This window comes from Erpetoichthys calabaricus, chromosome 8 (genome assembly GCF_900747795.2).
Source record: "Erpetoichthys calabaricus chromosome 8, fErpCal1.3, whole genome shotgun sequence".
In the NCBI taxonomy this organism is placed as follows: Eukaryota; Metazoa; Chordata; class Cladistia; order Polypteriformes; family Polypteridae; genus Erpetoichthys; species Erpetoichthys calabaricus.
In genome coordinates this window covers 151,831,248-151,846,159 of record NC_041401.2, presented here as the reverse complement: position 1 = coordinate 151,846,159, position 14,912 = coordinate 151,831,248, and the positions used below count along the sequence as shown (strand labels likewise).

Below are 14,912 nucleotides of genomic sequence, written 5' to 3'. Positions count from 1 at the left end.
CCTTAGATGTTATTTAACGCTAAAGTGTGTGGTTTAGTCATTTCACTTAAAGAAAGCACATCAGAAATGGAGCTGCATTCTACAAATGCTGCTATATTAAGAAAAAAACAATCACAACGGCTACATATCATTAGTATTATCATCACTTGGGAGTTGGCAGGAATTGCTGTTTTTATTCAATAATGGTGTAAAAACAAAAACAATTAACAGCATGTCATATTTTCTGTGTCTCTGGGCTGTTGCTATAGTTTCAAATATTCTACTTCAGTACTCAACAATCTTCAGAAAGACATCACAACTATACAAAATAGTAATTAACTGTTTGATGTCAGCAAGAAATGAGTTTGCACTAATGCAACATTTGATAGAATGTCTCTAAACTAATAGAAATATCTATTGGAAACTGAAGGTCTGGACCAAGGTGCATTCAAAAATTCTTACAGCCAAAATATGATACTGTATAAGGCTTTAGTAAACAGAGATAAAGAAAAGGTAACACACTCTTCACACAAAATAGCTTCAGCTACAAACCGAGGTGTTTCTTCTTGCACGGCGGGAGTACTTTTCACTGTCCTCCTAAGTTTATAAAGAAAGAAAGGTAGAGAGAAAGGAAAGCACAATAGTTGAGTGATCTAGAAAGACTAAATGAATTAATGACTTATACTTCTTTCTATTCTGAAACTAATAACTAAAAAACTTTGAATAAATATTGTCAAACTAAAATAACTAAAGAGTTGGACAACTCAGCCTAGTACCGTATTTTTCGCACCATAAGACGCACTTTTTTTTCCCCAAAAGAAGGTTGGAAATGTCTGTGCGTCTTATGGAGCGAATATTGCGTCACAGACCATGATGTGTATTACCTGACAAAAGTAGACATCCAGGGGTAGAGGGCGACAAAACTCACTGTTACGTTACAGGCATTCCCTCTGTGCTTGGAGGAATGTTAGACTCATTGACTCGGCATCTAATCCTTGCGTGTGCGTGAGTTGCGAAATGTAAACAAAAGCAAGATGGCATCTACATCTCATGAGGGAGCGAAGCGAGTGCAGAAAAAAAAAAAGCAGAGATTGTTTTGCGCATTATCACTGAGTCGGACTCTGGACTCCACAGATTACCAGCCGCTGGACTACTTCAGGCTGTTCTTTCCTGAAGCTGCCTTTCAGCTACTGTCAAAAGAGACAAACAGGTATGCAGAGCAATTTTTTGAATCGAGGGCTGTGCTTGCACAGCATTCTCATTTTTCAAACTGGAAACCCACAACAAAACATGAGATGAAGGGCTTTGTGGCATTACAAATATAGATGGGACTAGACTGGCAATATAAGTTCAGGGAGCATTGGTCCAAACGTGCTTTGTCCCCTGGTGGCTTTGGACAGGTTATGTCGCATGATGATAGGTACGTGATGCTGCAAAGTGATTGTGAGCAACTGAGCTTAATAAATTCTGACACTAGCGATGAGGAGTTCTTGGGGTTTCCATAAAACTAGAAGAGTGCTTGAAACTTAAAGTCTCTCCTTATTTGTTAATGACAGTGATGATGTTTCTTAATACCGCTGTTGAATTTACATGGTTGAAATATTATTCTGCTATATTTTATTAAACATATTAGTGCACCATTTGGTTCAGAATATTTTTTTTCTTGTTTTCATCCTCTAAACCTAGGTGCGTCTAATGGTCAGGTGCGTCTTATGGTGCAAAAAATACGGTATATTACACAGCATGATGACTGAATCTGCTAAGTGTTTGAAAAAACAAAAGACCCAACATTGGATTGATCTAGTATTCACTTTTTTTGTCTGGTATTACAGACAAAATAGAATACAAATATACTAAACATAACAGTAATTTAATAGGCTGTTAATAAGAAAGATGTTCCTTAAGTATACTTTATAATTATTTAATACATTGAAATGTGAGTTATACAGGAAAATGAAAATGTAAATTATTTTTCCAAACATCTCAATACTGGCACAGACTTTGCCAAGACAATAAACTACACACTGCACACAGGAGCAAGAACCAACAAGTGTATATACAGTACCATCCACTGCTCAATATCTCCCCATTTGTTGTCCAAGCCATAATATTTCTAAAAGGTAGAGACCATGAAAGAAAAAGAGAGAAATAGGTGAAGTTATCTGACATATGTCAAACATATCTAACAGAAGGGTAAAGTTCATCATGTGCAGTCTCTCTTAAAGATTAAGTGAAAACATAATAGCAAACATACAAATTCACTGTGATCCAACTGTTATTTCATGCAGTGAATTTAATCACAGAGTTAAGAAATATAGCTTCTGGCTATTTTCTGGCAAGCTTTAAGATGGGCATAAATAATAGAACACAGAATGTTTAAAGCAAAAAAGATAAAAGAAATGAGGAAAAGCCTACCTTCTGAACCTGATAGATCTAAAGGCAGCAAAGAGAAGACAGAAGAAAAAAATGCATTGGTTAGAAACACTGCAGGAAATTTAGTATTTATATACACAGAGAAAAGAAAAACAACAAGCACTTCTTCTAAATTTAATTATTCATGACACATATACATACAATACGTACATACATATGTCCCTGCTGCACTGAATTAGCTCAGGCGCTCTAACATCACCCCTCCCCCGATCTTACTTAGAGAGTCAGGGACAACGCACATGTTGTTCTTTTTTTCTTTCAGTACACGTGGCTTCCCTGTTTATTTATATATCTAGTGACTTCTCTGCCTGTCTGTCTCTCTATTACGCAGTGCTCTGTCTGTCTGTGTGTTTTGGATCTTAAAAATAAGTTAAAGGACAGTTGTTCCTGTTAATTGCAGTCTCAATTGTTAAAAAATATTTTAAAAGGAGCATCCCACATGAAAATATAACGATCTCAGTAACTGACAGTGCATACCAATGTATAAATTTTATGTCCGTTTGAGGTTTAAAAGAAAAGAAAAAAAAGCAACACTTAATCCCCAGCGGGGAATCGAACTCAGGTCTGTGAGGCAAGGAAAAGCTGCTCTGCATTAAGAGGCAAATCTTAGCGCGCTACGCCACAGAAGCTGTTGAATCATTCTTGAAGCTTTTGTGAAAGTGTTTATTTGATCTTTGGAACTCGGGCTTTACATATTCTATAGTTTATGCCTACTACATTTTGTAACATTTATTACTAAAATATGAAAAAGTTTCTGTTTTAACAATGTGTTTACACAAATTATTTTAGAAACGGAACACGCATTTCATGCGTGTCTTCCAAATAACGATCTATCATTTCCACTGTAAAACTCCACTTCACTCCCAGGTAAACAATCAAGGCGTGAGCTGGGAAAAGTTCGCTCACGTTCTAAGTCGGTGGGGGGATGGAATAGCCGGCTGCTGGCAGCTTGTCTTTTATCAGCACATTTAGAGGACAAAGGATGCTGGCGGAGAGGTGTGAACGGATTTAAGAAGCAATTTAAGGTGGGCCGGATATACGAGTTTTTTCGTAAACTCTGGTAATTCTAGTGTTAAGCAGATGGCGCTATGTTTCCTAAAGGGTCAGGGATGACCCACGACCATTGGTCTGCCAATTAGCTGTAGCCCCAGAAGCAGTTAAGGGGTATACTTTAAAAAAAGGCTCCTATTCTCAACTATTGAAGTTAATATTATTGCTAGTCAAACCATACCATAAATTAAGGGAAGAGAGGCAGGGAGGCATTACAAGTGCTTTTGTTTTGCATACTGGACACTAAATAATTTAGGACTACTCAAAGCCATTAGTGAACAAAATATAAACAGAAATTTTCATTTATTAATTATTTTTCAGTAAAACATGCATGAAATGATTACACTTCTATTCACTGAGACATCACTATTCATTACAAAATAAATGATTCCTTTTTACATTCTGGTACAACTAAATAGTACAAAAAAGTTGGCAAGAAAAAAACAATTGTAAAATTTGTTTGCTTTAATACAACAATATTACAAAGTGTATTTCTATTTTCAAATTGTGATGGGTGGGTTACAGTCTTGCACAAAAGGGAAGGAGGTGAGTTCAGGTTTCTAAAAAAGTCAGCTTTATTGTTGTCAAGACAGGAACAATCAAAAGCATTTTCAAATTGGAGCTGTCACTTCAGGACTCAAAATGCACAGCAAGCAAGCAGTGACACCAACTTCATCTTGCATTAGCTCCTTTCCTCAGATTAAAAGAGCAGATAGCCTTTGTCAGAGAGAAGATAGAAAGTGAGCACAAAGCCAGGTCAGTGGCCAGTTTTATATGTTCCCCACATCAGTCTTCAGGTGACAGACGTGTTACAGCCTGCGAACTTGCAGTTGCACCGGCGGCGAACAACCAATCCCAGCCTGTGTTAATGGAGTTTTGCCACACAGTACAGTTGGGGGATTGTCAGAGTCTCAAAAATCTCAAAATATATACTGTTAAAAAGCGTTACACTGCAAGTTTTTCCCTGCCACTTTTATACATAAAGATTGGGGGAATAAATTAAGTACAAATATTTAAATACTTGCACAAAATCACAAAATATCAGCAAACAAGAAAAACAAAATATTTAAATGTCATCCTATATAAATTAAACAAACAGATTTAAAATTAATATTTCACAGACTAATCTATGGATCTTCAACACATTCAGTATTCCAAAGCAAGCAAAGAAAATAATTTATTAAAAATCCAATGATAAAAAATCTTAAATATCCATATCTGTTTGAAAGGAGAAAACAAAATCATGACCTTCATTTTTACTTCTTATCCAATAATAATTTTCCTTCGTGTGATGCTGTAATAATAAGCCTCGAAAAAGTAGCTGGTGTCCTGGAAGGGCAACAGGCACTAGCACTACTGAAGAGTAGAGAGAGAGAGAAAGAAAGAGTTGCATTCTACCTGGAAATGTAATTTTCAACCAGGACACTAGGCAGCAAGTGGGATCATCAAAAGATGTAACAGAGGAGGACAGTTATTAATAGCCAGTCTTTTAGGTGGCAGCACACAGTGCTCAAGAGAGAGGAACAGGTTCAGAGAAAGCTATACCTTTACAAGGTGTAACAAACAAATTATTCTGAGTTCTGCTGGACCTGACCCAAGGAGAGATATGTGTTTGGACAAAGGCTCACTAGGCAGTAACTTAGTATTTCCAGTTTGTTGGTATATGGTGATGGCTACACTGAAGAATGGATGTGCAAATAATCCAAATCCGATTCTGAACTTTGAATTCTCAGATGGACTGCAAGAAAACCTAGCTGGACTACTGCTTTTCAAAAAAACCATACTGAACTTTTTAATTCTAAAAACATAATACGTAATACTATACTTGTTATTTTTTGGAATGTGCAAAATAAATAACGTTATTTATTAGCCTGGAGTAATTAAGATTAGCATGGGCATTAGCTTTGGGAAAAATACTTAATTATACACCCTCTGATGCACAGACTTGGGAAACAACATCAGTGTTGTTTCCTGGTGTTATAAGGTGTTTTAGGTCTTACAACAGACACCCTATGGAAGGCAACCCAACTCTGGTTGATCATGTCTCGTCCTTTGTCCAAGTTGCATTTTGCAGTCCCCATACATCACCCCTTTTCAGCCAGATCCATCTTGATGCCCTCTCTGTAGCCTCCATGCTGCTGTTGATGGCTGTTTCCCCACTGGTATGCACTCGGTCCTCCACCCTTTTCTATAGCAGGCCTCCAGCAGTTCCTGCTTTTTTTCCCCTCTTACTCTCCTGTGCTTTGACCATCCTCTCCTCCCAAGGCACAGTTAGCTTCAGTTTGATTAGTCGTTTTGTAATCTCAGAAACTAGGATGATGCCAGGTCTCAGAGTGGACGTGGCGATATGTACTGGGATTTTGAGCTGCCTCTCTACGTCGATTGTCATCACCCACTCTCAAGCTGTATAGAGTAAGCCAACAAAGTCTTGGTTCTTTCCACGGGCTGAACTCTCCTTGATGAATGAAATCATCCTGGCTGTAGCACTGACATTCCTATTCTTGCTGATCACCTTGGAGATGGTCTTGAGGACTTGGGTCATGCCTCCAGCAGCAATGCCTCTCACATAGTGCCCTAGAGCAATTGCTCAGGATGTGCTTGAGTATTCCTATTTTAAGACATAGGGTATGCCAGAGTTTCTACCTTGCCCCATGGAAACAGATTTGATGGGCTAGGGTGGACATCATACAACCCCTTACAACTTAATCCACTGTGAGTCTCATTTCCAGATGTCCTGCCAGGTGACCTTCCGCTACATTAATTGTTCCCAACTCGTCCATGCACCCTGTTCCAGCATTACCACGGCTCCATTTGTTCTTTCTTCTTTCACGGAAGTGCGCAACTCTTCCTACACTTGCCTCCACCTTTCCTTCTCGCCAGCAGTGTTATATTGGGTTAGTGGTGAGCTTTCAAGCTATGCCTTTCCCTGTGCCACACTCCCAATAAGAGCCTTGTGCTTCAGCTGAGCTTCTCCCAGTTGAACTGCCTCAGCTGCTTTCCACTTCCTCTCTTTCCTTGCAACGATGCCTGCTACTTTACTGATACTTTTTTTTTTTTTTTACTGATACTTTAGCATCCTTAGATCTAGAGTATTGCAGGTGTTCATGTGCCCATGCAACAATGAATTCCTCCCTGATAGAGCTGAATGGGAGCCTAAGCTTATTGCTGTTCCCCCTTACAGCCCTATACTGCTCAAGCTATATGGCACACCCAGCCATCTGCATAGGTAGCGGCTTACCTTATGCTTAAAACCTTCCACAACAGTCATGGGGACTTCAAAAATAAGCAGAGGCCAAAGGATCTTTGAGAGAATTCCATGCTGGTAAACCCAGGCTTTGAACTTTCCAGGGAGCCCTGACTTGTCATTAGTTGTTAGCCATACCTCCAGATCAGCAGGCACATCACTTGGGCCAGGTACTGAGCTAGATCTTGCCCCCCTAACCACTTCCTCCACTTCACTCAGACTTGGCTCCTTCAGGTTAAATTCTGCTTGTAGTGGTAGAGCTACAAGTGCCACACACAGGCCCAATGGTTGGTCCCTCCTGTTGTCGCTGTAAATATGCTTAAGATACTCGTTGATCACAGTTCTCAAGCAGGTCAACATACCCGACTTCTTCTGCCCAAGGAGCTGCTTGGTTAACCCTATCTTTACGCCTCTTTCTGTGATTCCCCACTCTCTGCAGGGTTAGAAGCTCCACAACCCTAATGATTACTCAAAGCTCTGCTAAGATGGTCTTCTCTACCTCTCCTGCCACCTTTGAGTGACTTTAGCTCCTCCCTGAGACAATGGATCCTAAATGCTTGGAGGTTCAGAGAAAAGGTAGCTGGTGTTGGTTTGGCAGGCTCGGTGCCAAATCTTTCTTTTCCAATGCTCACTATGATGGTAGCCATAGTCTTCAGTCCTTGGTCTACATCCCCCCCTTAATAGTCCCTTCTGGCAAGAGGTTGGCTGGTATGACACAGCCATCTGGCGTGGATAGTACTTGATGGCTCTGTGCATTGCAAATAGTTGATGACTCTTGATGGCTCTATGCACTGCTGCTGGATGAAGTTGCCAGTAACATACTGGCAAAAGGTTTAGGTGATACACAGAGGATGTGGTTTCTCTCCGGATCTGACTCCTCCTGTGCCTCACCAGAAATGACTCATGCTCACTGTGTCACCACTTCCACTATTGGGCATCATATCCTGGCCTGGTGTATCCTCAAGTCTCTGATCTTAACACAGGCCTTACCGCATATGCACTGTATACTTGCTGTCATTCCATTGTTCTGTATCATTAGCCTTAGGTCAGTTGGGGTGCTCACTCTCCTCTTTTGTTGGGCACCCAGGGGGTATCTTTTCTAGAAGGTTTCCTTAGCATGATTGGCTTCTTCCTCTTGAAAGTCGTCAGTCAGGCTGCCACTACCCTGTTCGCAACTGTCAGCCAGTCTATTCCTGTTTGTCACTGGTAGTACCAGTACCTTTCAGTTAATCATACATCCTTTGATGCACAGACTTGGACACATCATCAGTAATGGAAACTTGACAGTGGTTTTAAGATTATTGATTATTGGTGTAATCATTGTTGAAGGTCTCTCTCTCCATATAGTTATTTTTGGGATGCATGCTGCATGCAAAAACCATAATACAAGAAGACAAGATTTTCATCATCATTGAGACAATACATCTGCATTCTCATTGAAACTAGCAATATAAAAGGCCTCTGTAGACTGAAGAAGATTTTTAAGCAGCTATATATACATCCAGGCTTGAAGGAACTCATTCTCATCATTATCTGTATCCTTACATAAGTATTTTTCAATAAGGCCTTTTCAAATACATTTCTTACTTTATACTACTATTGATTTCACTGTGTTTTATTAATTTTGCTTTATTGTAATAGCAAATTTAATATTGTTTGGTTGGGCCAAGGCAAAGTGATAAGCCTAATTACTGTGGGTGGCTACTATATTACCCTAGGGGTTAAGAAGCTACAAGAGAAGCCTTTGAAAAGAAACACCATGGTGAACAGGCACCTGCTTTGGTAACTGGCACAGGTGTTGAGTAATGCTAATGTCTGAAGACAACCATTTGGTCTGCATAGATAGATAGATAGATAGATAGATAGATACTTTATTAATCCCAATGGGAAATTCACATATGCCAAGCTAATAAGATTATTTGCTCAAGGCAGCTGTCTACGTGTGGGTAAGCCATACTCATAGGGTTCTATAAAGAAGTTATACTAAAATTTAATTTTCCTACAGCTGTACACATATGGATAATTCATACAAATGTGCCACTACAAATTAGCTACACATAATCCTCAGCTTGCTTAAGGCAGCTGTCCACCCTATAAAGGAGCACTATAAAGCTGATATACTTAGTATATACTATATACTAACTATACATAAGTGAACCAACATAGTGAACATAGGAACTTTCACAATAATACCGCCACACTTTGAAAAACAAGCAAGTTATTGCTCAGATAAAACTGAGCCAGGTATGCAAACAGCAGAGGAAATACACACTGCAGTTCTCTACATTTCTGGGCTTTCAACCAAATACAACATCTATGAAACAGGACTGTGATGCATCTGCTACCAGTTAGACACATAACTAGGTGAGAGACTAATAAGCTGATAAAAAAGATTTTAGAGGCTAAAAGTAAAAATAAAAATGTTAAATGCTAACTGAAGTAATTCATTATTTTGTTCAACTTCACATTTCACTGAATTGATAGATTCCTTCAACATTACATGGGTAACATTGGGGTAGCATCATTTTGTACTAAACATTGCAGATTTAATACTGAAATTTAAATTACTATACATGAAGTATAATATATTATACATGTCTCAAAACAGGTAACACAATCATAATTTTAGTCAAGGGTATTGACCTGTTCAGAAAGGTTAAAATAGGGCAAAAGGGAGAAAGCATTCAAATTTGACAATGTCAAACCAAATTATATTAAGCAGTAAGTAGGTCTACATATTCTGAAACTACTGTGATAAAACATTTTTAGGACAAGTTTCATGAACCATGAAATATTTAGAAATTCATTAATTTGAAGAATTAGCCTATGTTATTCTCATGTGGGATAAAACTCATTTACCTACAGAAAAAAATAGCTTAACTAGCCAGAACCCCAGGAAAGAAAATCATATCCCAAAATATAAATAAAAGTGAATCTGCCATGCTTTTTTGAAAGAAACATTGTGTTGGCAAGAGTTTGGGGAGTATTTGGAGAAAGAAAGCATCACAATATATCAGAGTATTAGAATTTTGGCAAATACCATTGAGAGAAGGCAGATGTTGTACCCTGAAAAGGCTGCAGGTAGGGCCTAAAATAAGGCAACATGAGGCTGACTGATAGAAAACAAGCAATGCTTCATTCTGCCTCAATGTGCATTTCAATTTTTTTGTGGGATGTAAAAGGTCTAACAACTTCTATAGTACTGTGTATAACTTATACTGAAAATACAAACTTGATTTGTGAAGTGCCTTTTGAAAATGCTATTCAGGCACAAATTAGAAATTCTGTTTTATAAAATTTTTCACTTCCACAAATTAGATTTTGTATTTATTTTAATTTTACTGATTTGAAGAAAACAACATTCCATAAAGTCAAAACTAACTTTAACAACAAACAAAATAACATTACATACAATCAAGTCTAACTTGACAAACCAGAATTAAACCCCGGCTTGAAAGAAAGAAGGGAGAACCAGCAACAAGAGCAAAACCTTTAAAAACAACAAAGAGAAAATATCCTTTTCCTTGATATAAATACTTATTTTAAAATTTTATTAATTAGATCATGCCATTTTTTAAAAAAAGTTTTGAACAGATCCTCTAAGCATGAATTTGATATTTTCCAATCAGTTACCCACTGACTTATAACAGGTGGGCTGAGATTCTTCCAGTTGAGCAAAATAAGTCTATGTGCTAGTATAGTGTTATAGGCAACTAGCAAAATACCCGCGCTTCGCAGCGGAGACGTAGTGTGTTAAAGAGGTTATGTAACCATATATATACATAAACATATATATACATATCTACATATTCACATATCTACATATACATATATATATATATATATATATATATATATACACAAATTTACATATCTACATATCTACATATATATATATATATATATATATATATATATATATATATATATATATATATATATATATATACACACATACATATAAATATAGACATGCATATACACATACATACATACATTCACATACATACATATATATATATATATATATATATATATATATATATATACGGTATATATACTGTATATATACATATCTACTTATTGGCTCCTGTATTTAGGATATAGCGGGTTGGAGAATGGATGGATGGACATTTGTATGCATAGCCCTATTTGCCCGTTTTCGTTTTTTTTCTTTCTTCAGTAATATTTCAGTAAACCCGGAGCTTGTCAGTTCAAATCCTGGTAGTGACACCACTGTGTGACCCTGAGGAAGTCACTTCACCTGCCTGTGCTGCAAAAAACAAAAGTAATGTAACAAATTGTACCTCAGATGTTGCAAGTTGCTGGAATAAAGGCATAAGTAAAATAGATAAATATTTATTATACAAATAGGAACTATTAATTTATTTTCAGTTAAGTCATCTGCAGCAAACCTTTATAAATGAGGGTTTCTCCTTTTTAGATAGTGCAAACTGTTTCTTCTTCATTGAGGTTTTTTCCTGGAGAGCTTTTTTCATTTCATTGAAAATTAAAGCAGCAGCTGCCAAAATATGTAGCTTTCTTATTAATTTTTCAACATTGTGTAAAATAACTTTATAAAGTAACATAAAAGGTTTAAATACTGGTTATCCTTTTACACTAAAATATTACTAAAGAGATACAAAAAAAGTAAAATGCATATGTTATTTTTCTTTAAGGAGATTAAATATTACTGAAGAAAGAAAAAAAAAACAAACAGCCAAATGGGGCTATACATACAAACTTAAAAGGTTTAAGTAAAACAGAAATATATACTTTTATTTTTACTTGCTTAACTTGTTGAGGGTGTATCCTGTAGCAAAGCCCTAACTTTTTTCGTGAAAGCCCGTTTCAGTCAATAAGTCTTAAAAAAAGGTGTAAAGATATTGACAATAAGCTATGCAAACCCAGCAAGACATGGAATCGTTTAAATCAAGTATCATTACATCTTCCTTTCTTAAAGAGAAGTAAGGCAGTACTATTATATATATATCTATATCCGAAGCCGTGCAAGCACACTCTTGAGAATGCAACATATAGTTGTACAGGAGAAAAGCAATCTTGTCTCAAATCAATGGCAACCTTTTGTAGGTCTATGAACTTAATTTAAACTTTAGGTTTACACGGTGCTTTCTTTCCGAAGTACCTGCACTCATGAATATGTCTGTATGTGTCAGTCGGTCAAATCCACGCGCTTCACACCGGCGAAGTACCGCTTTTAAATTTTTATTAAGAAGAAAAGAAAACCTTTTTAAATTGAGGGAAAATATACTAATAACAGTTTGTTAAGGATCTGATTTTTTGTGAAGCTGCGTTCACTCGAGTGATCACTTCGAGCTGACTTGCTGGCCAACTATAAGCGTTACCTGGTAGGTAACCACCCATACAATCAGATTGTGAATCAAACTACGAATGCCGTGAATGTAATTACCCCGATCTACATGTTGTCAAATAAACGAACCACACGCCGTGGCACAATTTTAGAGGCTTCGCCTGTAGCGCTGACGTCCGAGGTTCGATTCCCGTAAGGGAGTGAAGTGAGTGGCTGGTTACCTACCAGGTAACGCTTATGGTTGGCCAGCAAGTGAGGTAACATCAGCCACGGTGCCTTCAGTTGTGAGAAGCAGATCATAGAATGGTTGAAAATAGTTTACTGTCAAATAATGCAAAGAGTACGCGACACGTCTTTCCCCCTTATTCTTGGCTCATCAGGCGTACACACTCACTGCACTCGCTTATGGTAATCGAACCTCTGACGTCAGCGCTAGAGGGGCTTCGCAGCGGTGAAATATTGCTTTTAAATTTTAATTAAGAAGAAAAGAAAACCTTTTTAAATTAAGTCTTAAAAAGAGGTGTAAAGATATTGACAATAAGCTACGCAAACCCACCAAGAAATGCAATCGTTTAAATCAAGGCGCGAGTCGTAAAACACCATCCCATAATATTAGTTAACGATTAACACATTTCTATATGTATTGTAAGCATACAATACAACTGATAATATGTTGCGCTTATTTATCTGGTGTACCGACATTTTTGCGCGTTTAACGTCTGAAATCTAACGTGGTTTGTGCCCTTCAGAATGAAAACAGTTTGCATTTACTTTTTAATAAAAGGCGAGCTTTTAAGCCTGAGAAATCACCCCGTAAATGCACACGTTTAATTGCACGTGTTAATATGTATGCTTACACAGTATTAAAAGACACTCAACAACGTCATTTACCTTTGTTCCCGCGTTTGATAAAAGGCGAGCTTTTAAGCCTGAGAAATCACCCCGTAAATGCACACGTTTAATTGCACGTGTTAATATGTATGCTTACACAGTATTAAAAGACACTCAACAACGTCATTTACCTTTGTTCCCGCGTTTGATAAAAGGCGAGCTTTTAAGCCTAAGAAATCACCCCGTAAATGCACACGTTTAATTGCACATGTGTTAATATGTATGCTTACACAGTATTAAAAGACACTCAAAAATTAACGTCATTTACCTTCGTTCCCGCGTTTGACTCGTGCTGTAAATCTCTTCCTTGTTTTTAGTTCACGTGATTACGTAGGAGGCGTGATGACGCGATACATGACTCCGCCTCCTCCATTAGAGTATATGGACAAAAAACAGGTTCCAGTTATGACCATTACACATAGAATTTCGAAATGAAACCTGACTAACTTTTGTAAGTAAGCTGTAAGGAATGAGCCTGCCAAATTTCAGCCTTCCACCTACACGGGAAGTTGGAGAATTAGTGATGAGTGAGTGAGTGAGTGAGTGAGTGAGTGAGTGAGTGAGTGAGTGAGTGAGTGAGTGAGTGAGTGAGTGAGTGAGTCAGTCAGTCAGTCAGTGAGGGCTTTGCCTTTTATTAATTAGTATAGATTACAAGCTGTTAATGCGTTAGAAGTGACACTAAGGCTGTCTGATAGGTAATCAAAGATGTTTGTCCAGAATTATGTCAATTTGGTGCACGCACTTCCAAGAAATGTGGCCCAGTGAGGTTAGAGCTAAATTGCCACATTCACAGGTTGAATCTTGTCCTGAATATGTTCTAGACAGTATTAAACAAGATAAATGAGATCAATAAAAGATTTTAAGTTGAAAGACTGAATACTTTACCCTTATGGAGCTAGAGTATATTATATGCATGGTTGCCTTCCTTTTCTGAGATGTTAAGTGAAAGATCCTTTTCCCACTGTACCCTGGGATCTTTGAAAGGAAGGGACTTTAAAATGTTTTTAAAGCGGTTACTGCAATGTCGCTTGCAAATTTTAGCTATCTCCCTTGGTCGACCTTCATCTGCCAGTCCCATGCTAATGTGAGCAGCCCACATGAGGTGTTATGTTGTGGCCGTGACTTCTCCCCTGCCTTGGTCCTTGCTGTTGTTGATCCCTGAGTAGATGGAATCTGCTACTGCCCTCAGTACCTGATCATGTCACCAATGATACCATCCTTCTCCCAAAGCCTTCAGACAGCTGCTCAAAACATTCTCCAGACCTCTTCTGGTACAATGGGCATGCCTGTGTATACAGTATGTCAGACTGCAGCAGCGGAGGTTTGATGGGCTAGGAAAGACGTCATATACTGACTGAATCAAGAACTTAATCCAATATGGATCATCCCTCCAGAGCTCTAACGAAGTGACCCTGTGACTTATCACTTGCTCCCATCTGGTCAATGCACCCTGCTCTTGCATTCCAATTCTGCTCGCACCTCTTCCTGGATAAGTTGACATCTGTCCTTGTGTTGTGCTTTATCATAGTGTGGTTTTAGGATACTACCAAGCCCAGCTTGTCCAGATGCCAGTACACCCATTAGAGATTTGTGTCGTAACCATGCTTCAGGCTGGATGAATGCCTGGTGGGTCAGTCATTTTCTCCCAGTCCTGACTTCAATGCCTGTTGCAAAGACTATGGTAACAGTAGAATCTCTATACAGCCATATGGGTTACCCTGAACTCCTCTGACAATCTGCTAAATGGGAGCTGAAGTATGTTGCTATGCCCATGCAAGTAGATGGTGGCAAGGCTCCGCGGTAGGCCTAAATACCTGCCTCTCCGGTGGGACCTCGTAGACTAGCAGGGGCCAGACGATTTGTAGTAAAATGCCATGCTGATACATCCAAACCTTGTATTTTCTTGGTAGCCCTGACTTGTCCACTGCTGTTAACCACACCACCAAATCTCTGCTGGTCGACTGATCAATATTTTTTCTAGAA

The 14,912-nt window shown here is 38.2% G+C and overlaps 1 protein-coding gene across 32 annotated transcripts in view; it reads right to left on the bottom strand.

Annotated features, from left to right (window-relative positions):
- Positions 1–14,912, bottom strand: part of lrrfip1a (leucine rich repeat (in FLII) interacting protein 1a) — a 274,944-nt gene that overhangs the window by 121,466 nt on the left and 138,566 nt on the right. For 20 of the 32 annotated variants that reach the window (XM_051930476.1, XM_051930489.1, XM_051930479.1 and 17 more), the window contains exons 3-5: positions 2,395–2,412; positions 2,045–2,092; positions 532–576 (exon numbers count right to left, since the gene is read on the bottom strand). The exons of the other annotated variants lie outside the window; for them this stretch is intronic. In XM_051930476.1, the coding sequence (XP_051786436.1) occupies positions 532–576; positions 2,045–2,092; positions 2,395–2,412 (111 nt within the window). The remainder of the gene's footprint in view (positions 1–531; positions 577–2,044; positions 2,093–2,394; positions 2,413–14,912) is intronic. 32 annotated transcript variants of the gene reach the window in all.